Source organism: Elephas maximus, chromosome 3 (assembly GCF_024166365.1).
Source record: "Elephas maximus indicus isolate mEleMax1 chromosome 3, mEleMax1 primary haplotype, whole genome shotgun sequence".
Taxonomy (NCBI): Eukaryota; Metazoa; Chordata; class Mammalia; order Proboscidea; family Elephantidae; genus Elephas; species Elephas maximus.
The window spans coordinates 143,052,456-143,069,091 of NC_064821.1; the positions used below are offsets into that span (position 1 = coordinate 143,052,456).

A 16,636-nucleotide genomic window follows, 5' to 3' on the forward strand; every position below is an offset into this window, starting at 1 on the left:
GGGGATTTCATTCCTTTCTTTTTTGTAGAGGACTTCTTAAACACAGATTGCTGGACCCTAGCCCCAAAGTTTCTGGTTCAGTAGATCTGTGGTGGACCGGAGAATTTGCATTTTTAACAAGTTCCCAGGTGGTGGTGAGGCTGCTGGTCAACTTTTGTCTTGTACCATCAACATAGTTTCCAGCTGTTTAATTAGAGCCACAGTAGTATGCTGTTTGGGGGCACTTTCCATTTCAGTTAAGAAAGCATTAAAGGATATAGGTTTGATGAAACAAAGATACGAAGGCATCATCAGCATATTGATGTAGCTCTGATTCCAAATGTCTTTCTGGCTCCCTTGAGGCCTCCCAGGCATGCTAAATAGGATGCTACTGACAAACTAGCACTTCTCAGCCATGGGTCCTTAGGGAAGCCAGCCAATCACTCAGCACTATCCTCAACGAAAATGAGGGAAAATCTGTTAATAATTCCCTCCAGTACTTTCTGCAAGTTTAAATAGGTTAGATTAAATTTCACAGGATAACAGAATCCCCCAAAATGCTGGTATTAAAAGCTGTTGACAGATCAGATAGAACTGCAAGAATGCTTTAGGCAGTTGGGAATCCCTAAAAGGAGGCATGAAGGTCAGAACTCAACAGACCCACTTGAGTTGATAAATATAAAGAATAAGGTTGGGGAAGGACTTTGTAGAAAGGTATGGTACGAAATTATTTTAATAGCACGATCGTATACAGAAGGAATACTTCAATAGCCTATTGTTCACATAGTCGATTTTCCAATAACATCAAAACATAATAGCCCCATAATTCTCATATATTTTAAATAGTGTCCCTTTGGTAATCTCTAGTGTCTCTTGAGGGTGCCGAGGTAGTGCCATGGTTAATTGCTCAACTGCTAACAGAAAGGTCAGCAGTTCGAACCCACCCAGTGGCTCCATGGGAGAAAAGACCTGGTGATCTGCTCCCATAAAGATTACAGCCTAGGAAACTCTATGGGGCAGATCTACTCTGTCCTACAGGGTCACTGGGAGTCAAAATTGACTCGATGACACACAATAACATTTTTATCAAGTACCAGATTGTCTGGTCTGTTAGTTCCAAATTTCTTTATCTGTTACTGCAACTCAAAAATAATACGTTTTTATATGAATAACTGTGCATTTTAGTTGAGTCCTTCTGGTACTGCTGAGTATATCCCCTAATAGTTCACTCAGGTGGCATGACTGGTAGGCTTTTTCTCAGGCATTTTTAATATCAAATAATCGTGTTAAAGCTACATCCATAGATACTTTTATCATCCATATCTTGCTGGCTAAACATGTGTTTTTCTACAAGTAGCTGATGTTTTCTAGTTTTTGTTTAATTACTAGAAACATTAACCTGGGACTATTTTTAGAATATAATCTCTAGAAACTGACACATTTAATTTTACATAGTAAGGGTGATGCTTATAGCAGCTCTTCAACATTTGGCACGTGCACCTCATTTGTTTTGGCATTTTTCATGGAAAGTAATCAAAGACTTGTTATCCTGATTGGTGATACAAAGGTACCCAAACACAAGAAAATAAATATATGTGCACAGTTGCCCCAGGTACACAATGTTCATTTATGGTAGTTAGGGACTTCCCTGGTACTAAAATAGTTAAGTACACCTTTAGTGGTTTCTGATGACATAAGAATCGCATTCCAAGGGTCTGTACATGTTTATGTTTTTGGAAGGCGTGAAAATTCAGTATAGTATGAGAAAGTAGAATGAAGTAGTCAAAAAGGAATTAACCAAAAGTTATAGCACTTGGTTCTAAGTTATATATTCTAGACTTCTTTACACCCACCTATAAAATTGCTATTGTGTCTGTATGCTTTTTAAGGTTTCTTACGCTCCCCAAATTCTATATATTTTTTTTTGACATTAAAAGAGAATGATGTATGATTGATATAGAATCTGGTCAGGAAGGCTCTCTCTTCTCATGAAATGACAGCAACTCCGTGCAGAAAATGTTGGCAATATCTGTACACATTACACTTGAAACAGGCTGCAATTAATGTATCCCCAGTCAGTTGGTGAGGCAAAATCTGCTGCATTCAAGAAATGGATATCAAAGAAGCTGACAGGTGTAGTTGTCAGAATTCAACACTACATGTGATAATTCAGATGGTGAGTAAAAAAAAATAGCCAGAAACCAGCAAGCCTATGCCTATTCAAGATTATATATTTTAAAAGCTCAAGCATATTAAAAAATTCCAAAGGGGATTGTTGCATTATATTAACTGGAAATATCTGTAGAGCTGAACTCTATATACCTAAAGATTTACCAATCTTTCATATACATTATATGTACGTATGTGTGTGTGTATCTAGATAGATAGATATAGTACACACACAGATATATAAATACATTCATACATACAGATTCATTGGCTATGAACATTTTAAACTGCTATATCATTGTCAAGCCTTATTAAATATCTCTAAGTTGGTCTTACTCTTTGTGAAATAGAATTCCTTTTCCCATTAATAGGATTTGTCTTAGCTTTACAACGTCCACTTTTCTTGTCTTATAAAATTAAGATTTTAAAAATTAATGGCTATTTATAATTTATAAAATACACATATTTGTTACACATACAATACAATTCATAAACAAAAAATGAAAAACACACATGAATTGATTTAAAAACAAACAGTTGCTATGCTTTTTAAAAGTGATTTTTTTTTTTCCTTTAAAAAGGTGAACTCATCCTGCAAGGTCATCACCCAAATATCATTTTTTATTTGAGGCCTCCCTTGGTTCCCTTCCAAATTGACCTCTTACTTCTTTGTGCTCCTATAGCTCTTTATGCTTCCTGCTATTATAGCATTTATCAATAGGGTAGTTATGACTTTATTTCCATCTCACCAATTAAAACGCAAGCTTCTTTAAGTGGATTGGGTCATTTAACTTTGTATCTGACTCAAAATATAGGATTACGCGTGATCCATGATGTGTGTTGAATTAACCAACATCTTATATCTTAAAAAAAAAAACCCATCGAAGGACTTGGGAAACCTTGTAGGAAGGCTTTAGATTAATATGAAATATTAAATATATATATTTGTTCATAAATATGTATGTATATTCTTTTATGTATATATACCTCATTTTTTTCTGATAGCTTTTAAATAGGTATTGTATTTTTTAATTTAAATGTTAAGAATTGTCATTTTATCACATTGTAGTATCAACCTGGAGCCCTGGTGGCACAGTGGTTAAGAACGCAGGCTGGTAACAAAAAGGTCAGCAATTCGAATCTACCAGCCACTTCTTGGAAACTCTATGGGGCAGTTTTACTCTATCCTTTAGGGTTGTTATTAGTTGGAGTTGACTCAATGGTCGTGGGTTAATATCAACCTAACATTAAAAATATATTGAAAAATGTTAATAATCCATGGTCTTTAGTTTCTTAAAAGATTGCCAAAAATAAGAATTAAAAAAAAAGTGTATATGTATATATAACCAAGCATTGTATAAAAAGTAAAAATTAAATAGTCATCAGTCTCAGAAAGGATTAGCAGGTTGCAGAATAATTCAGAGAATCCTAATTTGTATGGATTTGTGTAAAGGGACATTTCAAGATTGAAGAGCGTACTGCAAAAGTGCCAAAGTATGAAGGGGATCATTTTGCAGGATCCAACAGCAGCCAGTTGTGCTTGACTGTAGCAAAACCTAAGATGAGAAGTAATAAGAGCTAGTCAGATTTAAGAAAATGGCATGTCAGTCATAAATGAGTAATATTTAAAAATACCTTTTTCTTATTAGAAGAGGTGTATTTTATGAAAGCCGTGCGATGGCATTAAGCCTCTAAGTTATTTCATGCACTTCCGGTTGTTACAGCTCAGTAGCGACGTAATGAAATTAGTAAATTCCGTTTAAGGGAATCTGTATTTATATAATGTGTTGTGTAACTCTAATCTGGAGATATGTTTATTTACATTCAAGATTCTTCAATTTTGAAAAGATGGAAGTGAAAAGACCATGAATGAAGTCTGTAAAAAAAAAAAAAAAAAACGAACCCGGTGCCGTCGAGTCGATTCAGACTCATAGAGACCCTATAGGACAGAGTAGAACTGCCCCACAGAGTTTCCAAGGGAGCACCTGGTGGATTCAAACTGCCGACCTTCTGGTTAGCAGACATAGCTCTTAGCTACTATACCACCACGGTTTCTAAAAGAAGGACCCTCAATTTGTGGCTTACTCAAACTCTATTACCTGAGTGAAAGAATAATTACAAAATCAGCCTGTATATACCAGAGACAATAAACATATCAGAATTGTTTTGCACTCCACCACTCAGTGTGAACTGTATAAATCAAAACTTAACAAAATATTTTCAAGAACGATTGAGATAAACTAAGGAATCAGAGAGCAAATGTGTATAGGTACAATTTGCTGCCTCTTTCTGGAACTCCATTACCCTTCTTCATCTCCTTGGTAACCAGAAGATTGAGTTGTGAAATCAGACTCACCTGAAATCGAGATCTCACTTTGTATCAAGATTTATTAATAGTTTCAGTGATACAAAAAAATGCAAAGTGTCAGGTTATCAAGGAGAAATCAACACAGCTTTCGAAGTCACTTCTTTTTGCAATAAGATGTGTTTTAACCCAGATTAAGATATGAAGTCTCTAATTAATGTGAATAACTCTATCGCTTACAGAAAGGAAGCTCTTTGAGCTAGGAAACATCTCCAGTTTATGCTCAGCTTATGTGATTTTTTCCCAGGGAGCCATGCTCCATAAACCCATGGTTGTCAGGTTTGTTTACCATAGCAATCCTAGACAGAACAGATGTATCTTGCTAAAAGCATTCCATAGATAAGGCTCTCCTACTTGTAACTACCAATAGTTTGTTTGCCAGTAACAGGTTTACAAGAAGTTTTGACAAAGTTAATTCTTTCTTTCTTCAGCTATTCCTCCCTACACCTTTACACCTTTCCTCCCCAAAGGGAAAGAATGGATTGTATGCTAGCTGCTGACTCTTTCTTTCTCATTAACTAATTTCTACTTGCCATTAGGTGCCATCAAGTCAGTTCTGACTCACAGCATCCCTGTGTGTACAACAGAAGGAAACACTGCCCAGTCCTGCACCATCAAGCTTAACAATGATTGTGAGGATGTCACAAGACCGGGCAGTGTTTCGTTCTGTTGTGTATAGGGTCGCCATGAGTCAGAACCAATTTGATGACACCTAATAACAACAACAACATTTGCCATTCAAGATTAGTTTCTGTGGTATCTTTTCCAGGCAGACCTTTACGAATGAATGAAGCTATTACTGTGTAAGTACATCTCATAATGTTTGTGGTACACCTCATAATTTTACACTGATGAAATGAAAGGTAGAACTGGCCAGGATTGTCACTGACCAAAGCAGACTAACAAACAAGACTAATAGAAAAATGTCAAAAATGACGCTTCTTAGGTTTTTCTGTTTGACTCATAGCAACCCTACAGGACAAAATAGAATTGTCCCATAGGACTTCCAAGGAGTAGCAGGTGGATTTGAACTGCCGACCTTCTGGTTAGCAGCTGAACTTTTAAACACTACGCCACCAGGGCTCCAAACCTGTTAAATATCTAGCTATTAGAGGATAATCTTTACAAAGTATACTGTTTCTTCATATTGCTTCTCAAATTTTGTATATTAGAAATTATTCCGGAATTTAATATATGCTGGTTTTGAGTTCTGCTCATTATAGTTTATAACCTATGCTCACTTTGACTATATGCAATCTAAAAATGAGTTGACATCATGCTTTTAATTATAGTAAATTAAGTTGTTTCATAATTTCCACAGTATGATGCCTGTAATATTAATCAGACCAAATCATCACATTACATAAAGTTAATCATTAAAATGATGATCATTATTGCATGCTATGGTGTGCTATTTTTATTTCACTCAGCGTCAACCACATACCTTTCCTGAATGTGGAGGTGAAAAATCAAAGCTAAGTTTTTTTTTTTTTTTCCACTTTCCTCATACTGTATGAAAAGAAAGTGACAATTTGATTTATTGAACATTAAAAGTGGAACCTTACAGCTGCTTACTGTTTTATTCCTTTGAGTCATTAGTGGTAGAGTTAGGGACAAGAGAGGTTTACATGTTTGCTTAATGTACCAGTTGTCTCTAATGAGAGCAGTATCCATCAACAAATAAGCATTTATGCCATGAACAGAAGTATTTATACACCAGACTCACAGAGTGGCTGATCACAGAGTGGCTGATCATTAGTGAGCATTAATGAACACTAGGTGTTAAAAGCACTAACACTGATGTGTATGAATAATTTATAACAGAGGGTTGGCTGATTTGAACAGTAAAATATTAAGACCCACTATGTGAGGTTAGATCACTGATCAATCTGGCCCATCCTTTTCTGATCACAGCTTAGAAGACAACTGAAAAGAAACACTACTTGCTCCTTGATTTCAACCTCACAACATAGGGATGATCTGGTTAGGTAGCGTTCTTCTGAGTGCACCTTATTACTTAGCTTTGGAATGGGCATTTAATAGCCATTTGCTCAATAGACTACTAGTTTGTTGTCTTTTCATTAATTTGAATAATTCTTTGGGTTTTCATTTAATTTATTATTCATCCTGTCAAACAAAACTTTGTCAAAGGCCTACTGTTGACCAATCCTTTTGATAGACACAGACAGTGCTGAAATTCGCCTGATGCTCCTCTGTGTGGTCTATTGGCTGGTGCCTATTCTGATTTGCTGGGCATCTCTCTGAATGTTCATTTACTTGCATTCATAAATTGTGAAATATTTGAATTGTTAAATAATACTGACAGTTACTCCATGGGACACTGGAGATAGATAAAAGAGATATTCTTTCTGTACCTAAAGAGTTTTATGAAGTTTAAAAACCAAATCCATTGACTCATGGTGACCCTGTATACAGAGAAGAACTGCCCCACATGGTTTCCAAGGAGTGGCTGGTGGATTCAAACTGCCAGTCTTTTGATTAGCAGCCAATCTTTTAAGCACTGTGCCAACAGGGCTCCGTTGTGAAGTTTACTGCCTGGATAAATTTAATTTTTAAATTCTATTTTAATTTTCTACTTTTACATCTTGAGATGATATGTCCCATGTCATTCCTAGCCACTTTGTGAAGTAGCACTTCTTTTGTTTTAAACTTACTCTTTCTCTAAATTCAAGGGGTTTCCATTACCTCATTTACAATATTCTGCTTATAGCCTATCACTTGGTTCCTGTATTCCATGACATTATGGAACTTCTAAACATACTCATACTGAAAAGGTTGGATCTCCTCTGCCCACCGAGGGCAGACTTTATTCAGCCACCTCCTTGACCTTTAATTTGCTGTTAACTAGATCTTTTCCTGTTCCAAGGTTCAGTAACTAAAACCATACAAAGTCTCATTTTTTTAATTCCTATAATTGCTGTCCTTGGGCATAATGGAAACCACAAAGTATTTGGTTTCAGCCAGATCAGGATGTTATGTAAGATTTGTCATCTCTTAATATGTGGCTTTGGTTTCTTTGAGCCTCAGTTTGTCTTCTGTAAGTAAAAAGTAATACTGCTTTCCACATAGTTTTTTGTAAGGCAAGCAAGCCTAGGGCTGGGTGTTAAATCTGTAAATATGATAAAGCTTAGTGTGCTGTTGCGTTTTAGAGGAAGAGCAGAGAGAAAAAATTGGTTTGGAGCTAAATACTTTTTTAAAAATTTTAAAAATATAGGTGTCAGAATACATCTGTGTGAGGATTAAAATGAGTTATATGTAAAGCACTACCTTAGTTTCTTAGTGCTGCTATAACAGAAATACCACGTTTGGGTGGCTCTAACACGAAATTTATTTTGTCACAGTTAAGGAGGCTAGAAGTTTGAATTTAGAGCAGTGGCTCCAGTGAAAGGTTTCTCTCTCTTTTGGCTCTAGGGGAAGGTTTTTGTCTCTCTTCAGCTTCCACTTCTCCCTTCCTTGGAGATCTTCGTGTGTCTTGGCATCTATTTTCTCCCATGTGTGCTTGCTTGCTTCTGTGCCTGACCTGCTTCTTTTGTATCTCAAAAGTTATTGGCTTGAAACACGCCCTACATTGATATGGCCTCATTAAAATAACATCCACAGGAAATAGGGATTAGCATTTACAACACATATTTTTGGTGGATACAATTTAAGCCATAACAAGCACTTAGAAGAATACCTGGTATATAAATATTATTATTGCCTTGTTATACAGATTTCTTAAATACTGAAAGTAAATCCCTATCTTGTCCACAAATAGTTCAAGGACATTTCATTTGATATATTGCTGTACTTACCATGTATTCTCATTTTCCTAATATATCTCTTGTTTACAAGATACTTCTTGTCATCTCAGTTCCTTTTTTCTAGTATAATATTAATACTTTCCAGATAGATAGATAGATGTAGATATATAAATATATATTCAAATGACATGTCTTCCTCCACTATGAAATGGAAAGTCTAACTGTTTAATAGCAAAATAGCCAGAAGTAGTGATTTATGTCATAGCTCCCAGTGGTGTAACCCTATATGTTTTAGAGAGTAAAGAACAACTCTAAAGTTTCAAAAGTAGAAATTCACATTAACCTCTGTGGGGGCCAGAACTCATACCACCTGAGTTTTGTGCAGTGTTAGATAGTTGAGGAGAATACATAAGTATTAAAATGTGAGTGTCATGGATTGAATTATGTCCCCCCAAAAATGTGTGTATCAATTTGACTGGGTCATGATTCTCAGTATTATGTGGTTGTCCTCCATTTTGTGACTGTAATTTTATGTTAAAGGAGGACTAAGGTGTGATTGTAATACCCTTACTAAGGTCATATCCCTGATCCATTGTAAAGGCAGTTTCCCTGGTGTGTGTCCTGCACCACCATTTATCTTACAAGAGATGAAAGGAAAGGGAAGCAAGTAGAGAGTGGGGGACCTCATACCACCAAGAAAGCAGTACTGACAACAGAACATGTCCTTTGGACCCAGGATCCCTGTGTGGAAAGCTCCTAGTCCAGGGGAAGATTGATGAAAGAAAGCCTTCTCCTGGAGCTGACGCCCTGAATTTGGACTTTTAGCCTCCTTTACTCTGAAGAAATAAATTTCTCTTTGTTAAAGCCATCCACTTGTGATATTCTGTTATAGTAGCAATAGGTGACCAAGACAGTGAGTTATCAACAGTGGTGCATATAGAAAATTAGGATGAGCTGAGAATATGTTAAGACACATTTTCTTTACATTTATAACTGTACATAGTTTTGGGGCTTTTAAAAGCCAAATCCATGGTAATTTATCAGCCATGAAAGAATATGATTACAGGATGCTCAGATATTAAGTCACTGGTAATTTTTATTTAAAATTTTTAAAAGTCTGAGTAGTAGTCTAAATTTAATTCTAAATGTGCCAAAAACGATAAGGCATTATCTATGTATAATGATAAATACTAATTAAGTACTAACAGGCAAGAGAAGCAGAAAGGGACAGAGCAGATCCTAAATGCATTAGTAAGGCATGTTCCCAATATATGTGGCATAGTTCAAAATTTATTTCTGCCTTCCATAGAAAACAGTGCTGTTATAAATACGCATCATGTATTGATTTATTCTCATCATAAACATTTGGCATTGTTATTCAATCAAGTGTGGCATTATCATTAAAATTTAGCATCACTTGACATTTGTGAAACACAATAAGCTGGTTTATATTGATGAGTCATAAGGTGCTACATTACGCACACGTGACAAAAGTGATATAGAAAACATATCTTAGGTACTGAATCTGGATTTATTTGGTAAGTCGAATTTTTCAAGGAATAGTTTGCCCTCCAGAAATCACACTTTTTTATTTTGTAGAAAATTAAAGCGGAGTCTAAGGTTTGTTTTTGGCCTTTCTGTATTTTATCCTTTGTTATTGGGCCACTTTTCTATTGAAATCACAATCCCACTGCTAAATAATGTTGAATAATTGGAGAATTCTTGGGGGCGGGGGAGTAAATTCACAGAATAGCAACTGCAAATAAATAGCATTTATTTGTTCCTTTTATATGTTAGGCCCAGCTTTAGGCCTTTGACATTTTTGAATTGCCTTAAATAACACTATAGACCAATTAATTAGGTATTGTTATTCCCATTTTGGAGGAAAGACCTGGTGATCTACTTCCAGAAAACAGCCAATGAAAATCCAGTGGATCACAACGGTCCAATCCTGTTGTGTGTAGGGTTCCCATGAGTGGGAGGCTGACATGATGGCAGCTAATAACAACATCCTCATTTTACATATGAGGAGGCTAAGTTTCACACGCATTTAGTGACTATCCCAAATAAGCAGCAGAAGCAGGTTTCAAACGTGATCCTGTTCAACTCCCCCATAATCTCCCTGTCTAAACAGAGAATAGTTCTAGATCCACCGTTTTATGTCCTTTCTAGCAACAATATCCCACTTATCCATTATTTTGTATATTGCTAAAACCAAAAGGGAAGAACACACTAGGTGTTTCTCAAGCTGAAAGAACTGAAGAAAAAATTAAAGCCTTGAGTTGCAGTAGTGAAGGATTCTATAGGGAAAATATTAAACAACTCAGGAAGCATCAAAAGAAGATGGAAGGAATACACAGAGTCATTACACCAAAAAGAATTAGTCGATGTTCAACCATTTCAAGAGATGGCATATGATCAGGAGCCGATGGTACTGAAGGAAGAAGTCCAAGCTGCTCTGAAGGCATTGGTGAAAAACAAGGCTCCAGGAATTGATGAAATATCAATTGAGATGTTTCAACAATCAGATGCATTGCTGGAGGTGCTCACTCGTCTATGCCAAGAAATATGGAAGACAGCTTCCTGGCCAACCGACTGGAAGAGATCCATATTTATGCCTATTTCCAAGAAAGGTGATCCAACCAAATGTGGAAATTACAGAACAATATCATTAATATCACACCCAAGCAAAATTTTGCTGAAGATCATTCAAAAGCAGCTGCAGCAGTATATCAACAGGAACTGCCAGAAATTCAGGCTGGTTTCAGAAGAGGACGTGGAACCAGGGATATCGTTGCTGATGTCAGATGGATCCTGGCTGAAAGCAGAGAATACCAGAAGGATGTTTACCTGTGTTTTATTGACTATGCAAAGGTATTCGACTGTGTGGATCATAACAAATTATGAATAATATTGCAAAGAATGGGAATTCCAGAGCACTTAATTGTGCTCATGAGGAACCTTTACATAGATCGAGAGGCAGTTGTTCGGACAGAACAAGGGGTTACTGATTGGTTTAAAGTCAGAAAAGGTGTGCATCAGGGTTGTATTCTTTCACCATGCCTATTCAATCTATATACTGAGCAAATAATCCAAGAAGCTGGACTATATGAAGAAGAACGGGGCATCAGGTTTGGAGGAAGACTCATTAATGACCTGTGTTATGCAGATGACAAAACCTTGCTTGCTGAAAGTGAAGAGGACTTGAAGCACTTACTAATGGAGATCAAAGACCACAGCCTTCAGTATGGATTGCACCTCAACACAAAGAAAACAAAAATCCTCACAACTGGACCAATGAGCAACATCATGATGAATGTAGAAAAGATTGAAGTTGTCAAGGATTTCATTTTACTTGGATCCACAAAAACAGCCATGGAAGCAGCAGTCAAGAAATGAAAAGACGCGTTGCACTGGGTAAATCTGCTGCAAATGACCTCTTTAAAGTGTTGAAGACCAAAGATGTCACCTTGAAGACTAAGGTGTGCCTGACCCAAGCCATGGTATTTTCAATCGCATCATATGCGTGGGAAAGCTGGACAAGGAATAAGGAAGATGGAAGAAGAATTGACGCCTTTGAATTATGGTGTTTGCAAAGAATATTGAATATACCATGGACTGCCAAAAGAACGAACAAATCTGTCTTGAAAGAAGTACAACCAGAATGCTCCTTAGAAGCAAGGATGGCGAGACTGCGTCTTACATACTTTGGACATGTTGTCAGGAAGGATCAGTCCCTGGAGAAGAACATCATGCTTGGCAGAGCACAGGGTCTGTGGAAAAGAGGAAGACCCTCAACGAGGTGGATTGACACAGTGGCTGCAACAATGAGCTCAAGCATAACAATGATTGTAAGGATGGCCCAGGACTGGGCAGTGTTTCGTTCTGTTGTGTATAGGGTCGCTATGAGTTGGTACCAATTCGACGGCACCTGACAACAACAATAACAACAATCTCTTAAATGTATATTGAAGAGGAAAATATGGTATAATAAGTGTTTATTTGGTCCAATTTTTAATCCTTTTAAGGCAGTATTTTAAAAAAGTATCATAAGTAAGACATATTTACTTATGTCTTGTTTATGAGAAGTTATAACATAGACCAGTGTTTCTCAACTTCTTTTTCTCGTTATTGTCCCTCTAGGGAGCAATTTAGATATTATTTTTCTTAATTGCCACCCCCCTATGATTTTTAATACCACATATATTCTGTATATCTATTTATGTACTGTGGCTCTTTGGAGGACCATAATCATTGCATTATCTAAGACATTTTCTTCCACCAAGAACTAAGTTCAGTATCCTTCCTCCCACCAATTGGGGTAAATACTCTTCCCATTGAAAATGCATGGTATCAACCAACCAAATTTACAGCCAGTCAGCTGAAGTCTAACATGGCAGTGGTTCACAAAGTGTTGTCCCTGCATCATCAACATTGCATAACCTGGGAATTTGTTAGAAATGCAGATCATTCGGACCCTCCTCACACTGTGTTGAATTAGAAGCTCTGAGGGTGAGCTCATGTAATCTGTGTTTTAACAAGCCCTACCAATGATTCGGAAACCCTGGTAGCATAGTGGTGGTAAGTGCTACGGCTGCTAACCAAAGAGTCGGCAGTTCGAATCCACCAGGCGCTCCTCGGAAACTCTGTGGGGCAGTTCTACTCCATCCTATAGAGTCACTATGAGTCAGAATCGACTCGACGGCACTCGATTTGGTTTGGTACCAATGATTCTGATACATTTTGAAGTTATGGATAAAATGCTGAGAAATTACTCTGTGGTTTGATTATAACATTGAGAAAGTTAAACTTTATGTCTCAGATTTTTCACCTTGATGTGGCCTAGTGTGTTTGAAACCCCCCATTATAAAAGCAACACATACATATCTTCCTCAACCCCACTTGTTAGGGAATCTCTACTGAGAATCCAGCCTGGCTGCCACAGGGGAGGGAAGAAACAAGAGTAGACAACTCCCAACCTCTTCAGTAGGACATTTAAAATTATTTGTGTGTTTAAAAAAAAAATCTTTGTAATATTTGCCATTTCAACATTTTTTTACGTGTATAGTTGAGTGACATTATTTACATTTATTATGTTATGCATCCATCACCATCTGTTTCCAGATATTTCCATCATCCTTAAGAGAAACTCGTAAGCCATGACTCCCTCTTTTCCCTCTCGCCTCTGATAACCTTTAAAAAACATTGGTTTCTATGCTGTCATGAGCTTCTGAGGAGTAAGTCTGTGACTCCTGGCAGCCCTGTGCACAGTGGAATGAAGCACTGTCCTGTTCTGCACCATACCCATGATTGGTTGTGAATCGGACCATTATTATCCACAGGGTTTTCTTTGGTTAATTTTCAGAAGTAGAGCATAAGGCCTTTCTTCCTGTTCTGTCTTCAACTGGAAGCTCTGCTGAAACCTTTTCATCATCTTAGAAACACGGAAGCCTCCACTGACAGACAGATGGTGGCACATGAAGTGCATTGGCCAGGAATAAACCCAACTCTCGAAAGGCAAGAATCGTAACACTGAGCCATCACTGCCCTCATTTAGTCTCTGTACATTTGCTGGGAACCCTGGTGGCAGAGCGGTTAAGGGTTCACCTGCTAACCAAAAGGTCAGCAGTTTGAATCTATCAGGTGTTCCTTGGAAACCCTATGGGGCAGTTCTTCTCTGTTCTGTAGGGTCACTATGAGTTGGAATCGACTCAATGGCAATGGATTTGGGTTGGTTTATACTTTTACATTTGCTTATACTAGATTTTTAATGTAGGTGGGATCATACAATAGTTCTTTTTGACTCATTTTTTTTCACTCAGCATAATGTTTTTATGGCTCATCTATGTTGTGGCATGGATCAGGACTTCCTTTCTCTTTATAGTTGATTAAATTCCATTGTATGTATATACCACATTTTGTTTATGCAGTCATCTGTTGATTGTTAGGGTTGTTTCCACCTTTTGGCTATTGTGAATAGTTGTACAAGATCATTGCAGTGATCATTGTTGTACAAGAATCTCTTTGTTTTCTTGCTTTCAATTCTTTTGGGTATATATCTAGGAGTGGAATTGCTGGGTCATATGGTAATTCTATGTTTAATGTTTAGAGGATCTTCTAAACTATTTTTGGTAGTGTCTGTGCCATTTTACATTCACACCAGCACTTGATGAGTAATCCAATTTCTCCACATCCTTGCCAGCACCTTTTTTTTTTTTTGGTTTTTTGATGACAGCCATCCTAGTGGGGCAAAGTGGTATGTCACTGTGGCTTTGATTTGTATCTCCCTAATGACACTTTTATATTTAAAAAAAAAAAAAAATAGCCTACTAGTCTGAGGTATTTGCATTAGCGTTACATTGACAAAGGTTTCCCGCAAATCAGTGAGTGGTAAAATAAGCAAATAAGTAAACAACATTCTGTCTTGAGGGGTATCCGGTAATGGATATTAAAACAAACATCCTATTATTAGTAGTAAAATAAACAAAAACCAGGAGGAATAAATTATGTAGGAGATGTGGGAGGACTAGGAATATATCAGGAGGAATGTGCTTGTTTCTCCTTCTTAAAATTTTTGTTTACAATATTTGATTCTTTGCTTTTTACAAAAGGAAGAATACTTTTTTGTATTGTTTTGATTTGTTTTACTGTCTTAGTTTCACAGAGTTTCTCCAGCTTTCTTTTCTCCTACTTACCATTCTAATTGTGTACTTGGACAGATTGGCTCGCCTACTTTATTGACTTTTTTCCAGCTTAAATAGATGCAGCCAAGTAATAAACGGATGTATTTATTTTCATATGTGGCGTGATCCAGAAGAGAACTTTAATTTACAGAAATGAGAACATAAAAAGATAAGATTACAATAGCCACAAATCTCAACTAACCATAGGGAATGAAATGCCCCAAACTTGAGAAATATCTTGTGATGCCATGATTATAAACTTCCACATCACAACTCCAATCTTCAAGACCCCCTCCAAGTCAGTGATTTATAGAATGTAAATAGCTAATAACTGAATCTCAGAAAGCTTCATGTTGATCTAAGTATCATAAGCTTTAGCATGTATAGTTGAATTAAAAATCAAATACTATATGGAGAAGAAATACTTGCAACTTTTTTTTTTCTGTTCTTTTTTGTTAGATGGAGCTTGCTAAGGAAGAAAAGTGTGAATTTTTGCCTTTTCTCTCCCCGCGCAAGGTTGTAGTAAAAGGTGGGAGAATTGTTGCTATGCAATTTGTTCGGACAGAGCAAGATGAAACTGGAAAATGGAATGAAGACGACGATCAGATAGTCCATCTGAAAGCCGATGTGGTCATCAGTGCCTTTGGCTCAGTGCTGAGTGATCCTAAAGGTAGAGTGCTTGGAAGCTGAAATGTGTTATGCAATTGTCTGTTATTTTAGTGCCATAATGGTTTCCAGCTTTCAGGGAATTGTTTTTCACTATAACATTCATTTCTCTCTCCTAGTATGGAATGCAAGCTATCTGGATTTAAAAAAGGCTTAGAGATGGTATTTAATGCTTATGCGGAATTATTGTTAAAGTGGTGAGAGTTGAAAAGAACATCAATCTCTTTTAAGTTGATAATCAAAATACAGATCCTATTTTATAGTAATGTTTGCCTTGTTTTCAATGTAAGAACAGTTTTTCTCCACCTAGAATAGAGCAAGAAGATATGGGAGAGAAGTTGCAATAGTCAGTCTTCAATGATTCAGACTGTAAGGATCTAATGAGTAGGCAAAAGCAAAAGTCACGTGTTCTACTTTCCCCCTTCCAAACCGTCATTCCAAACATCAAAATATCCAATTTGAAAGTTTGAAATCCTGTCATTTCACCTGGATGGTATAAATGAACATACTAAGGAAGAACTAAAGGCTTTTAAGGAGACAGTGAGAGAAGGTTTTAGATAGCGTTTAAGTTAATATTAAGTCAATCAAGACTACTTTGTGTTGTTATACTTTTCCCGTACAGAGTTTTCGTGGCCCATTGTAGACACAATTTCAGGTACCTAGGTGCCTTCATCTTGCACATTCTTTATCATTGAATTCACACTGGCTATTAACTGTTTTATTTACTGAGAAGAAAAAAAAAAACTAAGACAATTCTCCAAGTCAGAGTTTCATTAAGAACAATAATAAAAACATCTAAATGACAGTTCTTACCTGTGATTTCCTAATATATCCATGCGAAAATATATTTTGTGTCTGAAATAGGAAGATGTGCACACTGATGTATATTTTTATACAACAGATGAGTAAAAACTTCAGCCACTCATCAGGATACTTTATCTGCAGGACATCAAACATCTTGGTATTTGGAAACACCCAGATGTTTAATGTCATCAAGATAAATGTTTTCA

The 16,636-nt window shown here is 36.7% G+C and overlaps 1 protein-coding gene across 4 annotated transcripts in view; it reads left to right on the forward strand.

Moving 5' to 3' along the window:
• The window catches only part of DPYD (dihydropyrimidine dehydrogenase), a 981,230-nt gene that overhangs the window by 397,873 nt on the left and 566,721 nt on the right, over window positions 1–16,636 (forward strand). For all 4 annotated transcript variants that reach the window (XM_049875731.1, XM_049875734.1, XM_049875732.1 and 1 more), the window contains one exon: window positions 15,420–15,630. In XM_049875731.1, the coding sequence (XP_049731688.1) occupies window positions 15,420–15,630 (211 nt within the window). The remainder of the gene's footprint in view (window positions 1–15,419; window positions 15,631–16,636) is intronic.